The sequence below is a fragment of the Hermetia illucens genome, chromosome 2 (assembly GCF_905115235.1).
Source record: "Hermetia illucens chromosome 2, iHerIll2.2.curated.20191125, whole genome shotgun sequence".
NCBI lineage: Eukaryota > Metazoa > Arthropoda > Insecta > Diptera > Stratiomyidae > Hermetia > Hermetia illucens.
Window position 1 is genome coordinate 106,931,235 of NC_051850.1, and position 17,309 is coordinate 106,948,543.

At 37.7% G+C, this 17,309-nt stretch overlaps 1 protein-coding gene across 4 annotated transcripts in view; it reads left to right on the forward strand.

Moving 5' to 3' along the window:
• Positions 1 to 15,713: 15,713 nt before the first annotated feature.
• LOC119647662 (purine nucleoside phosphorylase) overlaps positions 15,714 to 17,309 on the forward strand; it is a 31,206-nt gene continuing 29,610 nt past the window's right edge. For 2 of the 4 annotated variants that reach the window (XM_038048733.1, XM_038048734.1), the window contains exon 1: positions 15,714 to 16,141. In XM_038048733.1, the coding sequence (XP_037904661.1) occupies positions 16,035 to 16,141 (107 nt within the window). In that variant the 5' untranslated portion in view covers positions 15,714 to 16,034. The remainder of the gene's footprint in view (positions 16,142 to 17,309) is intronic. The other 2 variants (XM_038048736.1, XM_038048737.1) reach the window with 1 other exon arrangement.

The following is a 17,309-nucleotide window of genomic DNA, read 5'->3' on the forward strand; positions in this document are numbered from 1 at the left end:
GCCCCCTACATGAGGATGAATGATTCCGTAGACTACATAATGGCGAAATCTATGAGCGATACCATGACCGTCCGGTTGTGGATAAAATCCGGCTCAATAGGTTACGTTGGGCGAGTCACTAAATCCGTATGAATGAGGATGATCCAGCCCGGAAAGTCTATAAGGGCAATATCTATGGTAGAAAAAGAAGACAAGGCAGACCCTGCCTAAGATGGAGCGATGGCGTAGGTCAGGACGCCAGACAACTTTTAAGGATATCGAATTCGTGGAACTCGGCGCAAAACCGGGATGTCTGCAGTTCCTTATTAAGGCAGGCCTACGCCAGATATCGGTTGCGCCGTTGATGTCGATCAAGATAGTATGCTAGTTGGGACAAATGTCCACTCACATGTTATTATAAAAGAAATATACAAAACCTTTCATACCTGAAGCGTCCAGCTTCCGGTTTCCCCACTTGGTATAATACATTAGAATATAGAGGCTGATGAAATCAATTTAATTGTGAGAAACACGAGTTGCTCATGACAAAACCTAATTTGCGTTTTTAACTGACTTTTGGATTCAACTCTTATTCTAGAATGAATATTCAAGTACGAGAGATATCTCGTGACCTAGTTTAATTCATAACACTGTATTAGCCATCAAGCTCTAAAGCATTTTTCCATCCGTATATAGCTATAAATCTAACATATTCCTTCATATTTTTCCAAACTACAAGATATTCGTACATATTACAGACATAAATATTATTCTCACCCTAAACAAACAAACTGCCTATTTCCGAATACTGTACATATCCATGCATACATAAATTGATCGGACTTATATTTCTGGTTTACTTCATGCACAAAAATATACATATGTACATATATAGTACGTATATTGAATTCCATTGGTTTAATGTAATAATATATCTATTTGAATTAACTACCCACAAACTTCATTATCACGTATATGTACTTGGATACACACATATATCTGTCTGAAGTAATTAATATTGATTTACAAATGACCCAAAAAATAAAAATAATAATAATATTGTGGTATTGACCAACTGATATGTGATGATGATGACGTCATACACGTTGTAGAATGCATGAAATTCACAACAAATGGCAAAGTATCACCTTCTATAACTTTGTTAATAATGGTTGGATTTTCTTTAAACTTGACCAAATTGTGCCTTATGTCGTCCTTTATACAAATGTGTTGTAGTTCTAGCACGAACTTATGAGGGGTTTCCGGCTAAATTTCTAAAATATGCTAATATGTTATTATTAACTTTATTCATGCAGATATCGGAACGGGATGTATTTTGATGACTAGATTTCGTTTAGATACACCAGTGTGTTTTTTTAAATTTTTCGGTTGGATAGGTTCTGAGAACGAGACCTGTTCCACTTTTTGAGGGTCATATTTTGAGCCCTCACTCCCGTAGGTTTCACCCGATATCATCAAATGTGGGGTCAGTTTCGAAAAGAGCCCTTTACTTTATACCCCACATGACTGTGAAAAAAATTGCACCCTCCATTCACATGTATGCCCCCTCTTAAATTCAACACAAAATGTCGCCACTTGCTATATGTAAAGTGAACATCAGGCCACACGGTCTCATAAATTTTTGTAACAGTGAGTCCAGCCATTTCCTTAAAAATCGGGTGTGGCAGATAGACAGACAGACAGATGGACCGACATACATCGAATCGATTCTAATAAGATATTGTTTCACACAAAACCTTAAAAAAGTTGGTCAAAGAAATACAAGGTGGTATCACCCCTTAAGTGCGTTTAGATGGATTACTAAGGCGAAGGAGTTATCAAAATAAATTGATATGTACTAGGAACATAGCGTTCTGAGACGGATTTCCGTTCTACCCTCGAACAAATAAGACATGAATTTCGTTAGGCTGACCAAAATAGAGGAAGGAGAAAAGCACCAGGCAGTTTCAATAAAGAGCGCAAAAACCACTTTGTATATTATTTGGGGATACCAGACCTTAATGCCTCACTCATAAGGTGGCCTTTGCAGTTTTGGAATTGCACACAGATGGGTATTGAAAAAAGCTATTAAAAAAGGATCAGGATCTTAGAAGGTAAAGAGCAAATTGTACTGTGAATTAGTTCATCAGCTAAACGTTTTCACTCCTTTTCGATAAAAAATGAAGACATGACCCACAATTTCGGATATCGGATTTACTTTTTTTTCACATCGCATCGCACAAAGAAGCTATCATAAGAAGATTATCTGGATTCAATGTATGTATGTACATATGCATGTATTTGAAGTAATAACAAAACCATTCACAGGCATACTTTCTTTGACGTTTTGGAATCAGGGATTTTTGGAAATGTCTGCTAACAAACGCAATAAATTTCGAAAAATTTTCCGTAGAACCTTTTTCCCACAATATTTTTTTAGAAAGTGGGAAAAAAGAACGCTAATGTGAATTTACAAAAATCCCAACTATTTGTTCAGACTGCGTATTTGTCGTTTTCAACATTCTGGGACAAAAAAAACACGTAATTTTATAAAAATAGAAAAATTATCGCATTTTCGAATTTGTTGCCTGATTTCTCGCGACGGAAGCAAACATATACAACTTTAGAAATCGTAGTAAATTTTTTACTTTGCGGGAGAAAGGTTATAATTTTAGAAAAAAATTAGATAAGAATGCGATCTGAAAATTGAGCCAGGGCTGGTAATGATCTAGATCTTGACAGTAATCGATACCTTGAACTTCACTTGGAAGCAGATATTTCAAAACGAAATTCTTTTGATTTTTTGTACCGTATTGAATATTGAACATTAAGCGTGCTGGACCACTGATTAGTTGAAATTAATGATAAGAACTACAGACTACAGATTATTTGTATGTAGATATATTCGCACATGTAGTATGTATTCGTTTTTTTATTCGTGCAAGTAACAACTAGATCGATTGATCAAATCACATGAAAAATAGAAAGCATATGTACATACGTATCTACCGATAATGAAAACAGTCGAAATTCCGGGAATTCACTCTGAACGGAAAATGCGTTGGTTGAAGCGACTTCGATAAGATAAGAATTTTGATACATGGTAAGCTAATATATCGAAAGGTGAAGAAAGTCCGGACGTTAGAGTTTGTCTTCAAGGAGAGAGAGGGGTAGGCGAAATAAGGAAAACAAAACGCATTCATTGTTTTTAATGTACAGTTCAATTAGAAGCACTGGAAAGCACAAACAATAAAAATGTAGCACTCTATATAATGAGGGATCTCATTGCCCTGCTTCCATTGATTTAACAATAAGTTAAGTCGCATCCAAATAAATTTGTTATATCACAAAACGAGATGCTTCTTTTCAAAGTTTCATTTTACCTAAAACTTAGTTATTTAATCAAAGTCTACAAAATGTAGTTCTAATGATGACTTGACAAAAATTTGTTGTGTAGGAACCGTAATGGCAAGGAAAGCTTACTAGATTTCCGCAACTTTTATCGCTTGGTCGTCACACAACAAACCGAACATCTAGATTTAGTGTTCGCATCTGGATGTAAGCAATAGAAGGCTTTTATGATGCGGTTGTCGTTTGCCAATGAGAAAGACTTTATATCGATTATTGGTGACCATTGCACTGTCCTGAACGAGCACCTGCCTAGCTTACTAGAGAAGCATAGGGCTGGATCCATGAAAGTAACAAGCATTTATTCGAAAATCCTTGAGATTTAGAATCGTTTCTAGGGAGTAAAAGAAAACCATGACAGTTAGCATGCCCAAGAAGTGCACCCGCATTAAGTATGAATGCGAGAGAAAGGGTTTTTAAGGTTATTAAAATCAATTTAATGTCTGTCTGTCTGTCCGTCTGTCTGCCTGTCTGTGTGTTTGTCTGTCTGTCTGTCTGTCACAAGCCTTTTTCTCAGAAACGGCTATATCGATTGACACGAAATTTGGTGAGAAGGTGGGAAGTGTGGACCCCCAGACATGCAGTGAGTGATATCCTTCTACGTTGAGATTTAGGGGGGGTCCCCATGCATGCAAAAGGGGGGTGTAAACATTTTTTTCACCGAATATAGTCATGCGGGGTATCAAATGAAAGGTCTCGATTAGTACTTTTCGAGTTTTGAGATTTATTAGAAAGGCGGGGAGTGGGAGGGGTGGAAAGTGATGATTTCTTTAACGGACCCATGCTCAGAAACTACCCAACCGAAAAATCTGAAAAAATTCATGCACGTGCCTCTACATGGTGCCCAGGCCTCAAAATACTCTCCATATCGATGTCCGTCCAAATTAAGTTAATAATAGTATATTACCATATTTTTTGGAAAATTGAGTAAGTTTATCTCAGAGTTATAAAAGTTGGTAGTAGTATAAAATATAACATGAAGCATATTATCTCCTAGTTTGATCGAAATCATACTATTAGTAACAAAGTTACAGTAGCTCAAAGTTGACTTTACCCTGTAAATTTACTGCAACTAAATATCAATATCATACTAAAGTGGGTAGTTAGACATGCTAAACGCATATACATAACGGGCTACCTACAAATGGGATAGTTCTACACTCAAATATACTCACAGAAGAAGCAAACAAAACCTTTATACCTGAAGCGCCTAGCTTATGGTTTCCCGACTTGTTTGTATGTGCTCTCTGTTATTGCAAAGATGCATCAAAGAAGTAGTGCCAGTGGTGGCCGCAGATCTTGAAAAAGCTCAGCTGATTTGGTTGGTCTTCTTAAATAACGAGACGACGCGAATGCGCTGAAAAGATCTAATTGCGCTCTTACCGAGGTGAAGATATGTTCCTCAGTCCTACAAAACATTGCTCTTTGTCAATCTAATTTTAATCATCTGAAAATTACTTAACAGAAAATAACAATAAGTTCAGTGTTTTCGGCTGCATCTTTTATGATGCAAAGGACACTGGAGAGGAAGTCAGAGGCGGCTCAGTAGTTTTGATTAAACGTGGACATTATTGGCTCGAAGTGACCAGTAAGGATTTAATTTATGCCCCTAATGTGAAACTTCAATGCGAAGCATACCCACTTAGTGTCAAGGCTATCTATTACTGTCAGGCAAAAATAGAGAGGTGACCAAAAGGTAAAATGTGTCCCAGGGGGAAACGTGGATTGATACCCACGATGGAGCATAAAACCTGGGAAATGCCTGCTGAACCAACACCCACAGCTGTGGTGATCGCTGGAACCTCCTTCTTAACGAAAACCTGCAGACGGAGAAGAATGAAGGCGAGTCCCCCACGCCTAAAATCGAGACAAATTGTACCAACTGGTTCTCCAGGTTGCGGGTTGGGTCGGGCTGACTACCCTACATGGAAAACAACTTGTTACAAAACCACAAAAAGAGTCCCCCACTAAATTGACAACACAACGACGAGCCCGGCAACGAAAATGGATTAACGATTTGCGTAATTTTTCACGGAACGTGCGCTCCCTGTAAAGAAAAAGAGCTGTCAAACAGCTAGCCGATGCCCTGTCTCAATATAGGGCTGATGTAACAACGTTGCAGGAGATGCGTTGGACAGGGACCGGTTTGCTGGAGAAAAGCCACTACACCATATACTATAGTGACCATCCAGTAAATCACGTGATCGAAGTTGGTTTCTTAGTCAGCCAAAAAATAAAACCTGCTGTTATCGGCTTTGAAGACATAAGCGAACGACTATGCCTATTTCAGCTTACAAAAACTGTTCCGCTCAAAGCTTCTCACAAAAGGGTCAAAGTTCATATTGTACAAGACAATGATCAAACCCACACTCCAAGAAATGGATTGATGAACAATAACAATTGGCAATAATATCTTAGAAGAAGTCTGTTCATTCATTCTGAAGCTTTTGCCTGATAAGAAACAAGGATTGGGAGAATGATTACTTCATAGGTCACCGCAAGGTAGAAACCACAAAATTCACCAAATCGTTGCTTGTAGGTAATCGCTCGCCTGACAACTACTGATCGGTAAAATGAACAATCAATCAGTCAATCCTAAAAAGGCATGCTCGGTATGTTATTTTCCATACTGTCGCGTGCAGTTGTGAAAATAATGACAAATGAAACCCACCTTAGACGCCAGGAGGGTCGAAGAAATCTGTCCAATGGGTTATTGGTGCAGTCTTCTAATGTTAGGATTTGAATGGTTTTCCGTTCTATGACATTTACTCGCAGAGACAGCATTCCGGCCGCAATTTTAAGTCTTCCAATTGTAAGACAATCCACGGCAGTGTCTTAATAACTGGCGATTGACAGCCATACATTTTTCCATGGGTTCTGATGGACATATAATCCACGTTGGCGCTCCGTAACATAGGATTGAGTTGGATTCCTAGGTACTTGATTAATTCTGATCCATACCACAGTGAGTAGTGTTTCCCGGCTTTGAGCTTTAAGCGGATTTTGAATCAGGGTATCTACATTTTCCCGAAAGTTGCAGACTTGCGTCTTAGCCGCATTCATTCTAATTCCATATTTATGATAGATGCAGAGAAGTACGAGATACTTCTCTTTCGCTTTAATTGCCTTGTTGGGCTGGAGGTTTTAAGAGTAGACTAATACGTCATTGGCAAATTGAATCAGGTGCCGATTTGAAGGCACGGGACATCAGCCGTGAAAATGTTATACAGGGTTGGACCAGGGACGGATTCTTGCGACGCTTTAGGTGTTACGGCAAGAGATCAGAAATTTCACGAACCTGTGGGTTTGGTTAACGGATTCGTTGAGGAAAAAATAGTCAGCTTGTAGTAATTTTTCGAGATGAATTCACACACAATGAGGGTTCCGTGGAGGCGATATATCGGGCTGTCGCTCAAAAGATTCCCCAAGGACTGTCTCTTTTCCACCTTCACAGCAGATAGGAACGAAGTTGCAAAATTTGTGCTTGCCGGTTGACTTATTTATGTCTTGGATATATTTGGCGGGACTTGATATCTGCTAATTTGCGGGTCAACTCTTTGTTACGGAATACATTTCACCTGGAATCTTCATTTCTTTAAATGCAATGTCAATAAGTTTGTTTGATAATATAAGAGAGTCCTGACTCCAAATTCACTTGATGGCGGACAGATCCAGAAAGATGGAGTAGGTCAGGATGCCAGACGACTTTTAGGGATATCAAATTGGTGGACCTCGGCGCTAAACCGGGGTGTCCAGAGTTCCTTATTAAGGCAGGCCCAGACCGGATACCGGTTGTTGCGCCGTTGATGATGATGATGATAACCTATAGTTGTATAATTATAAGACAATTGAAAGTCATATTGGAGCCATTATATAGAAAAGGCAGTCAACAGGCATTCTTGTTAATTTGAACAAAGCCCTTATGGAACATGTGGGGAGGTGCTATAATGGTGAGAATGGCAACATCAGATCAAAGTGGATGCTACCAGATCAGTGAAATATAAAAATATTTTATTTTAGTAACGGATATATCGGAAAGCTGGGCACCACAATCACGAAACTTTTCATATCTGAAGTTGATGATTACGGGAGCATAGTTTCTTCTTCGTCGGAAGATGAACTAGCGTGTTTGCAGTTATCTTTAGTCATCTTCTCCAATTCCAAAACCATTTGATGAAAGTGCGGTAAAAGAGCAAACAGATATTATTCGCATAGTCGAGGAGTTTGAGAAGAATTGACATAGTCAGTTGAATCACTCTACGCTTTTCAGACAAGCCAGCATGCTGGACTCCGCTTAGGATTTCAAATTCTTCTGAGATTTCATCTCAAGGCAGCATATGATATTTGATGAAATCTGATGAAAACCATTAGTTTTTCCCTTATAGCACACTTCTAATACAGTCTCCAATGATGATGCTAAATTCCTTCTGGAAGTGGGCGAAGAACCGACCAAAAAACTCCACGTACTGCTCTATAATAAATAATAAATAATATGCAGATCGTTAATGCAATCAGTATAGGAGGATGCCCAAATTTCAGCGAACACCGATGTTCGTAGCCTTCTTCAATGCTTACAACCCTTCATTTTTATCAATTCATCTCCAGATTTCCGTAGTCAGGCAACTTCTGTGGCATCATTTTGGGATACGGCCGACAATTTCATCTACGCTAGAGATAAAGAAAGTTTTAAAGTCAACACAGTGTACATCAATTTTCTCGGGTGGACAGGCCAAAGTTTCTGTCATTTGGGCAACAAGAAAGAATTCCTCCTGCTGAACGACAGCTGATTGTCGGGCGGATATAGCTCGTATGGCACTTTACTCGAATAGTGTGTGCTCTATTCGCCGCTATCTTGCTAAGTCGGATAGTCCATACGCCCAAAACATAATTTGCCCTAGGCAATTCAGAAACAGATTAGATTTTCTCTGTATTAAGGGATAGGCAAACTGTTGGAATATGGCCATCAGTTGCACCATATTTTCATTGACTTCAAGGCCGCCTATGATAGCATAGCTAGGGTAAAACTGTACATGCTAGTTCGTCTTAGAAAAGGAGTCATGCTCGTAGATATGAAATGAAAACAGTTTGACTGACTCATTCTCACCACACAACAGTCTAAAGAACGGAAGGCGGGCCCCTACGCTCTTCAACTAGGTCATTGAGCCCACAATAAGAAAAATGTTTGCTGAGACAAAGGGTATCCTACTTTTTAAATCAACACAAGTAATAGCCTACCTCCACGACATCAAAATTTTCGCGCTTCAGGGCAAATGTGAGAAAATATCTGATGAGTTGCCTCTCCTCTGGACGAAAGCCAGTCGTCCTTTTTGATACCCTCAATCAAGTATCCATGGACCGCAAAAGTGGAGAAAAATTTGTTCCAAATTAGTCCATTCCCTTATTAAGTAGATGTGGACTCAAGACACCCTCAATTTCCACACAAAAAAAACTTCTTGCGCTATCTTTTTAGCACTAAGGAAACTTCGACGTTATGTGTCAATGAATAGAAAACCAAGAATTCTGAAGTGATGAAGAATAGCGAATCATATGCAACCGAGAGCTATATGATATATAGGATGACCAGGAAGCCTTCAACTCCATCAAACTGCAGGGCCACTGATGGCCCGGCCATGTTCAAATAGCTAAAAGGATATTCAAAAGGGAAATCATTGGTTTGAAATCGGTCAGGAAGCCAAGAAAACGAAGGGGGATAGATTCGACGTCCACAGCTCTTTATTACTAAGTATAAGAACTACCGGAGGGGGTTATTAACCAAAGATAAATGGGTTCATCAGACTCGGAAAACCAAGGCTCAAAACGGTATATAGTCTTGGTTATGTGCTTAAGGAAACCTTAACTTTATTGATCCCTATTATATAGTTTCCTAAAGTGTACACAACTTGATGACTATAAATTCCATAAGAGACTGGCTAAGCTACACAATTTTAATGGCCCTATAAATTCCACAGGCAGAGGCCTATAATGTAGAATATTTCTGACTAATAATGCGACAGATTTAGATCAAAATAAAATCCTCTACTATTACATGAGTTCCATAGAGTATGGATTCGTATTGCACCTAGTGTATATTCTGAAACAAAATTGACAACACAACAAACACTTGTCGCATTATTAGTCAGAAATATTCTACATTATAGGCCTCTGCCTGTGGAATTTATAGGGCCATCAAAATTGTGTAGCTTAGCCAGTCTCTTATGGAATTTATAGTCATCAAGTTGTATACACTTTAGGAAACTATATAATAGGGATCAATAAAAACGACTGCTACCTCATCAACATTTCCCTAAATTGTTACTAACGGAAGCTTCGCACGTGCTTCAATATTTTTCTTTTTTTGTGAAAAAATATTTTACACTCTAAACTCGATTTAAATGAACAAATTCATGATTCTGCCCTTTCCTCGCCAGCGCAGAAATTCCAAGGTTGTTTCTTTTTCTTGACTTTGATCAAATGGTTGATTTGTAAGCCGCACTTATTCAGGCAAGTCGTAGTAAAAAAATGGTCAACATTCATAAAAAAAAAATTTATTCCCCAAGAAATCATTGAAATCATGTGATCATTCTGGTACCAATATCATGGAGAAATATGTCGAATTCATTTTTGTATGCGTAAGTTGGGGTTTTTGATTTACATGCAACACAATTACCTTCGTCCCTCTTTTCTAAATTTAATATAATAAATTGTTACAATAATTGCTAAAATTAACAAAAAAAAAAATCAGTTTTTATCAGATTTTTTCAATCAGCCCCGCACTTCTCAACTTTCCAACAAATGTCACAAATAACAGCGGCGTCAGAAAGCACTATTTGAGAACTTTCGTTTGATACCCCGCATGACTACATTCGGTGAAAAAAAGATCGACAACCCCGTTTTTGCAAATATGGAGACCACAGTTCCCATCAAATTTCGTGTCAATCGGTGTAGGTAATTCTGAGAAAAGTGCCTATGACAAACAGACATTGAATCAATTTTAATAAAGTTTTGTTTTACAAAAAATCTTAAAAACAAGTTTGAAAATCAAGGGCTTGACGGTATATGGATTTTGTTCGTCTTATGTTAGAAACTTTTATGTACTTTTTCCAAATTCTCAAATCGCAATTTCCCTACATTTGAAAGTAGTGTCTTTATTGATTATATTGATTGATGAAACTCCCCCATGTTATTTCCATAGCGTGCTGGTCCCAAACCCAGGTAAAGATGGAGGATTTGAAGCAACGTACTTTGTACTATCCTCAGTAAAACAAAAATAAAACGCTGTGATCAGGGAAAGAAATAAATAAGGTTTAGTTGGAGTTATTCGACTATGCTAAATCCTACCCGATCTCGCCTGGTGACAGGCCCCGCGACAGGGCGCAACGTGGATAGGTACCCACGATAGAGCATAAAACCTTGGAAACCCCTGCTCAAATAACATCAACAGCTCTACTGCCAAACCCTATCACCATCTCCACGTGGTGACCGCTGGAAGCTCTTCCTTAACGAAACGCTGAGGACTGAGAAGCACGTGAGGAGAGAGAAGCATAAAAGCGAGTCTCCGGCGCCTAAAAACGGGACAAATTGTAGATTGGGTAGAGCTGACAACCCTACACGGAAAACTACTTACGAAGCCACAAAAAGAGGCTCGAACTGGACTGATAATATGATAACGAACCCGGCGACGTAAACGTATAGAATAGGAAATGCTCGCATAGCTTACATAATAACAATGATAACGAACTGCGAATTATTCAATTAGCAGTGTCACACAAAATGGTTTTTGGAAGTACCTGGTTTGAGCATAAAGCAGCCCACAAACATACGTGACCCTCTCCAGATGGGACCACTTTTAACCAAATTGATCACGTGTTGATCGAATGCCGCCACTTCTCAGCCTTGCCAGGACAAATAGGAGGCCAATATAAACTCGGATCACTATCTAGTTGGCATGACGCCCCCGGTCGTGGAACGGTTAATTCCACGATGAATGTAAGCAAGCAACGGAGCGCAACAATGCTGTATACCGAGTAATGTTGCATTCTCAAAGGACGCGGACACTCGCAGAGCTTATCACGAACTCCGTCGAGTGGGAAAGTGACTTTACAGATAGAAAAAGAAAGCCTGGGGAACCAACAGATCTGTGAACTTGAAAAGCACAGGGAGCAATCGCACCAAGCGCGCATTATCTGACCCGTACATAAAAATGGAGATAACACGCAGTTCAGCATTTATGGAAGTATCACGTTGCTGAGTACCATTTATAAGATATTCTCCGCTATTTTGCTAGGTTGGATAGCCCCATACGTCCATACCAGGCAAATCAGTAACAGTTCAGATTTTCTCTCTGTGGCAAGCAGTGGAAAAACTGCTGGAATATGGGGATCAGTTGCATCATCTTTTCATCGACTTTAGGGACGCCTATGATAGTATAGCCAGAGTAAAACTGTACACGGCCATGAGAGAATTTGGTATCCCGACGAAATTGGTAAGACTGACTAGGTTGACCCTGACCAATGTGCGAGGCCCGATAAAAGCAGCAGGATCATTTTTGGCATCAACAACGGTCTTAGATAATGCCCTATCATGCGTTCTCTTTAACCTGACCCTGGAAAAGTGATTCGTGATGCTGAGGTAAATGCGAGGGGCACGATTCTCTTTAAGTCCACCTAACTACTGGCTTATGCTGACGATATTGACATCATGGGAAGAATAACCCGACACGTATAAACTCCCTTCATCCAGATCGAGCAGGTGGTAATCGGTGCATTATCTTGGGCTGCTCATCGATGAAGACCAGACGAAATATATATTGGCAGCTTCAGCACCAAAAACCAAGCAACCAGCGACATCAAATCGCACTGGTCAAATGGGAAGAATAAAAATAGGAGACTACAACTTCAAGATCGTTGATAATTTTTCCTATTTAGGGTCGAAAATCACAACCGATAACAGATATGACGATGAAATCCGCACACGGTTGTTTTCAGCCAACAGAGCCTGCTTCAGCTTACAAAAACTGTTCCGTTGGAAATGTCTCACGAAAGGATCAAATCCCTTACTGTATAAAACAATAATCTCTCCAGTCCTCGTGTATTCCTCGGAGACTTGGGTTCTTAGCAAGAAAAGCTGCGAACTCTTGGCCGCGTTCGAGAGAAAACTCCTCCGAAGAATTTTTGGCCCCCTATATGAGGATGGACAATTCTGTAACTTACATAGCGACGAAATCTATGGGCGAAGAGGATGCACGTTGACGAAAAGTCCTAATTTGACTCATTGTGATTTTTGTTAATTGTTCTATTTTTTACTGTTGCAAGTACATTTAAACGTAGATTGTAAAATTACTGTTTATTTTTTGTTGATTTTTAATAATTTGGTGAAATAAAATGGTACATGTCACAAAGTTGCCGCTTGCAGTGTATATGTATGAACGGGGTAAACTGTACGCATCCGAATCTTTGCTATTTACCTATATATATGCTTATATATGAGTACGTAAATTGAATGCCGTTGCTAACACCGTTCATATATATCCATCTGAATTGCATATGTCTGTCTCTTGTTAATGAGCTAAGTTATAAATAAAGAGGAAAATAAACTAAACAAACTGGAAACCAGAAGCTCGGCGCTTCAGGTTTTGTTGATTTTTCATATAAGGATATTTGGATACATTATGGTTCCATTTATATGCAATTCATAGTGTATATACGTTCAATATACTCGATATTCAATTTAATGTTGTATTGACATTTTATCTTCTAGAGAGCAGCAATTTGATGCGAAAGTTGTATTGTCCTATTATAACTTTGTTAGTAACGGTAGGGTTTCCATCAATTTTCCAGACTGCTGCTTCATATTAAAACCCATATTACTGTAAAATGTTAAGGGTGTAAGATTAATTTAAGAAAGTTTTGCAGTAAATTTTCAAAATATAATAATATCCTATTATTAACTTGAGCAGATATCGGAACGAAGAATATTTCGCAGCATAGATGTCATGCCTGCGGACTACCACACCTTTTTCAAATTTTTCGCTTGGATAGTTTCTGAGAACGGATTGTTGAAGTAGTCGACCCTTTTTGGATCCCTGTACTCCTCTTCTTTGCAGTCAGTGCCAAAACTAATATCTACTTCTAAAAGATCTCTTCGAGGCCTTTCACTTGATACCTATATGTATGGCTATATTCAGCAAAAAGATACTTCGGACCCCTCTTTTAGGTGCAACGTAAAGCCATGTAATTCACCGCATGCGCGGGGAGTCACAGTTCCAACCTTGCTACCAAATTGCGTGTCAATAGGTGTAACCGTTTCTGAGAAAAAATGCGTGGGACAGATAGACAGACAGACGGTAAACCGTAGATCGGTTTACGGTTTTGTTATCAACAAAAACTTGAAAAAGAAAAATGTTCTTATGCACCCCTTCATCTGGGCTCACTTTATTACGGTATTGATATCTTAACAAATGACGATGATGTCATACGACATCCTAAAGTGCAACAAATTTACATGAAGTACAAAATTTTGACATTCTATAACTTTTTTTACAGCAGTTGCATTTCCTTCAAACTTTGCAGAATCATTTTGTCCTCGCAGGATAAACTTAAAAAGGCTTTCGGGTAAATTTCTAAAATAAGGTAATATGTCAATATTAAGTTTATTTAAGCAGATATCGGGTCTTAGGAATGAGCCCCCTTTCTCTCGTTTTCCCAATATCAGAAATAACATCAATTTCGAAAAGTACTAATTGAGCCGTTTCATTAGATACCCCACATGACTATATTTTCAAACAAAAAAATTGGCACCCACTTTACGCTCAACTGAGTATGGCGCCACTTACTATATGTAAAGAAATACACGCATCGCCCCTTTTTACCAAATTCCGTTTCAGCCGGTTCCGAATAAATCAGGTGTGACAGACATTGAATCGATTTTACATTTTTTTTAACAAAACACTTTTTGATAGCAAATTCACAAAATGCAAATCAAAAAAATAAATGCTTATTTATCATCTTTCATAAAATTTGATATGACAATAGATAAGAGGATGGAGGAAGTAAAATTTTTTTGTCATCGCCAATGAACAGCCAGAGAGCTGTTTTTATGGATCTATTACGGTTGGCGTTACCATAGACTCGTATTCTCAGCACAACAGCCAATTGAACATTGGAACTCACATTCAATTGTTTTCAATTCAATTAGTAATCGATTTCAAATTGATTTGTGAGTATGAAATAACTCACTTTTATTGTGCTAAATTACCCATCTGGTACACAATGCGTCTCCCCGTTATACAATTAGCTCGTTGGAGTATCAAATGTCCTCAAGAGATGAGTCGGGTTTTGTCGAGGAGTTTTCTTCACTTTACTTATAAAAATAAAAAATTGAATCAGAGTGAAATTATGCGGTGTTTCCAACGATTAATTAATTGAAGAAATAAAAACTTGTTGTTTCTTTTTCGTTGGTGTGGGTTATTCTTGCAAATACCGATATTTCGGGAACCACTTGTTCCCTTCATCAGTGCTAACAAAACTTGTTTATTTGTGGGTATTTATTCTTGCAAGTTTTGTTAGCACTGATGAAGAGAACAAGTGGTTCCCGAAATATCGGTATTTGCAAGAATAAATACCGACACCAACGAAAAAGAAACAACAAGTTTTTATTTCTTCAAAAAATTGAATCTCATGTTGAACGATGCACATGTGATAAGCCTACATTAACGCGTGCTGAAGTGAACGCAATCTAAACTTCCTCTATCGCCGTTAAAACCAAAAGTTATAATTTTTTAAGTTTATTAATTTTAGTTTGATTTTATTCACCTACTCTGGGAAATTTTTCATGAGACAAATTAAAAATAAAGAAAAACTTAAATTCCGGCAATATTCGAAAACAGTAGGAAGGAGAATAACAATGATTTAATAAGAATTTCCAAGTATCTAATCTAATTATTATAAACCTAAATACGGCGGGTAGCGAATCGCTCTGTAGGCTCATCAGATCATAGCATTAATTATAGAGTTAATAAATCTGAAGCATAATTTCAACACAATAAAAGAATTTAACATGACAAGCAATTAAAGTGCCCTATACTCAACTCAGCAGCAAACAGGACCCAGAATAATAACAAGCAATGCTGATTTGATGTCATAAACAAGCGATCGGCGAAGCTCTGAAGAAAGTTCCTCAACGTTTCCCGTAACTACAATAAAAACAATTTCCACCATATGTACGAATGTATTGGCTTATCAACTAAATAAGCGTGATTGCTTATCAAAGTCTCCCGCGAGTTGATGATGGTGCTGATGGTGTTAATATATAAATAAATAGACTGGGCCGCAGAGACTTCAGTTTAACTTCAGAACTTAATCAGAGCGTTGATGCCATTTACGCTGCCCAGTGCTTAAAGACGGTTCAGACCAGTGACAACTATATTCCCCCAGACTTGGAATCTTATTAAAAATTGTGGCAATATCGCAAAAAATAACAATTTGCCATTTTTTCTAAAATAGTTCTCGAGAAGTCTCTAATTAAGAGTAGTAGCTGTTGCGAGCGGTTACAAGTGCTTTAAAAATAATAATTATAGTGTATACGAATAAAACTGCGGGTACTCCTCTGTAACGAGTTTAGAGCCTTTGATAAATAATATCTTTACAATAATGACGGGTTACAAGAACGGCATCGCCAATGGCACCAATGGCCATGGTGGTGAGGTGAACGGACAAACCAAGAATGCGCCGGCCTATACCGCAATAGAGAATTCATTGTAAGTGCATCTTATGTTTGATTGTTACTAGTTTTTATCGCCTTAATTATAAACATATACATAAGTGCTTTTGCTTCTGTGTATTTCAATTAGAAATAATACAAGAGCAGTGCTTATTTACTTAGCTGAAGCATCTAAAATTAAGTTGCAATTGGCAAGTTATCAAAAAATCGCATATTTACTCAATAATTATAAGTATCCATATGACTATTTGTGAATGGTATACGTTATTTTTACTACTAATTTACATAAAACGGGTGCCGGTTTTCCGTTGTAAATAAAAACTATTCACTTTGCAATAAAGACTTAAACATACTATATTAGGAGATTATTTTGCTACACTGAAGTTTTGCCAAAAATTATGCTGTGGAAGAATAATGATCTTTCAGAAAGCATTTTAAGAAAATTTCAAGGTAAATATGTAATCTACAGTTAATGGTTATAATATGGGTATCTTATTTTTAACACCATAAAAACAATCCTGAGCTTTCTTACTAACTTTGAACTTAGTGCTGCCTGTTAAACTATCATTTAGAATAATAATCAATATTTTAGATTATTCAGAAGTATTATCCTGAAATTTTACATTTTTCTAATCCCAAGTAACAACTTTTGTTAGCAATAAATAATTTTTGAGATTCCTTTCGAATTTTAATTAGTTTGTTTGGTCCGAGCTTTACTGATTTATAAACTCAAAAAACATCTTTGTATAAAATCGATCACATTTACCGATAGAGTACTACCCGTTTCTCAGATTTTGTGCGTCATATTGATAAAATTCGAGGCCACCCGTTGCGTACATAATCCACTAATTTGGATAGCAAAGGTTAAGATCATAAAGAGTCGAAAGCTTTTTCTCACAATGAAACAAAATGAAAAGTAAATGACGAGGTTCGTACATTACTTATTTCATTGCTGAGGTGTATAATTTTTTATAATTAATCTGCATAATTCAAATATTTTCAACTATTTTAACATAATACGTCGTTCCCATAATAGCAATCTCAACCCTGATGGCAAATTAGTTTATTGTCAACAATAAAGCTATCTATATGCAAAAACTGTTATTTAAATTGGTTCAATGAATTTTATTCACGTGAGGATGTAGATCTGAATACATTTACATACATAAATGCGTAGATTAATCATGGAAGTGATGCTAAACAGG